A 685-nucleotide genomic window follows, 5' to 3' on the forward strand; every position below is an offset into this window, starting at 1 on the left:
ATCACAATATATATATCATAGAGCCACAAAAACAACTCGTGTAACTAAATAATTAGACATTTATAAAAGTCCCAAATATATGAACTAACATTGTCAAGGTGCAATTCTTTTGTTACAGTATTCATGAATCTGTTAAAATTAGTACAATACAAAATACAGCTGCTCATTGTTTGTTCATGTCTGAGGTTTATAAAATAATATTACCAGATACATCTTTTGTTTTTAATGATGTATTAGTAAATGTTGAAATTAACGAGCTGTTGTTAATCAGGTCACACCCTGATGAAGATGCAAACTGAGCACAAGAGCTGTTTCTCCTACTGTGTGAGGTGCAGCACAGCTCCTCTGTTGAAGTGTAGTTCAGTGTTTCTCAGACAGACGGCTCACTCACGGATGTGGTCCTCGTGGTAGATGACGGAGTGGAACGGGACATTCTTGTCCTGCAGGTATCTCTCGACCGGCTCCACGTAAAACGTCCCTCGATGGGTCTGAATGAAGCCCTCGAATTTCCCGTCCACGACCGAGCCGTGCGTCAGAGAGCCCTGTTCACCTGAGGACAGACGGATCCGGATCAGACGAGAAGAGCCGGATCTCCACTCCACCAGAGAATCACAACAACACCACAGACAAACACACAAGATCTGCTCATGCTTCTGAGAGTCTCTTCTGCTCGCCAAGGCTGCGC

General features: G+C 43.5%; 1 protein-coding gene across 1 annotated transcript in view; it reads right to left on the reverse strand.

Annotated features, from left to right (window-relative positions):
* LOC107574154 (disintegrin and metalloproteinase domain-containing protein 10-like) overlaps positions 1 to 685 on the reverse strand; it is a gene marked incomplete at its 5' end in the record, with an annotated part of 24,571 nt that overhangs the window by 19,501 nt on the left and 4,385 nt on the right. Inside the window, one exon of the mRNA XM_016260621.1 lies at positions 388 to 550. Coding sequence (XP_016116107.1) covers positions 388 to 550 — 163 coding nt within the window. The remainder of the gene's footprint in view (positions 1 to 387; positions 551 to 685) is intronic.

Source organism: Sinocyclocheilus grahami, unplaced genomic scaffold (genome assembly GCF_001515645.1).
Source record: "Sinocyclocheilus grahami isolate Dianchi unplaced genomic scaffold, SAMN03320097.WGS_v1.1 scaffold2131.1, whole genome shotgun sequence".
Lineage (NCBI taxonomy): Eukaryota > Metazoa > Chordata > Actinopteri > Cypriniformes > Cyprinidae > Sinocyclocheilus > Sinocyclocheilus grahami.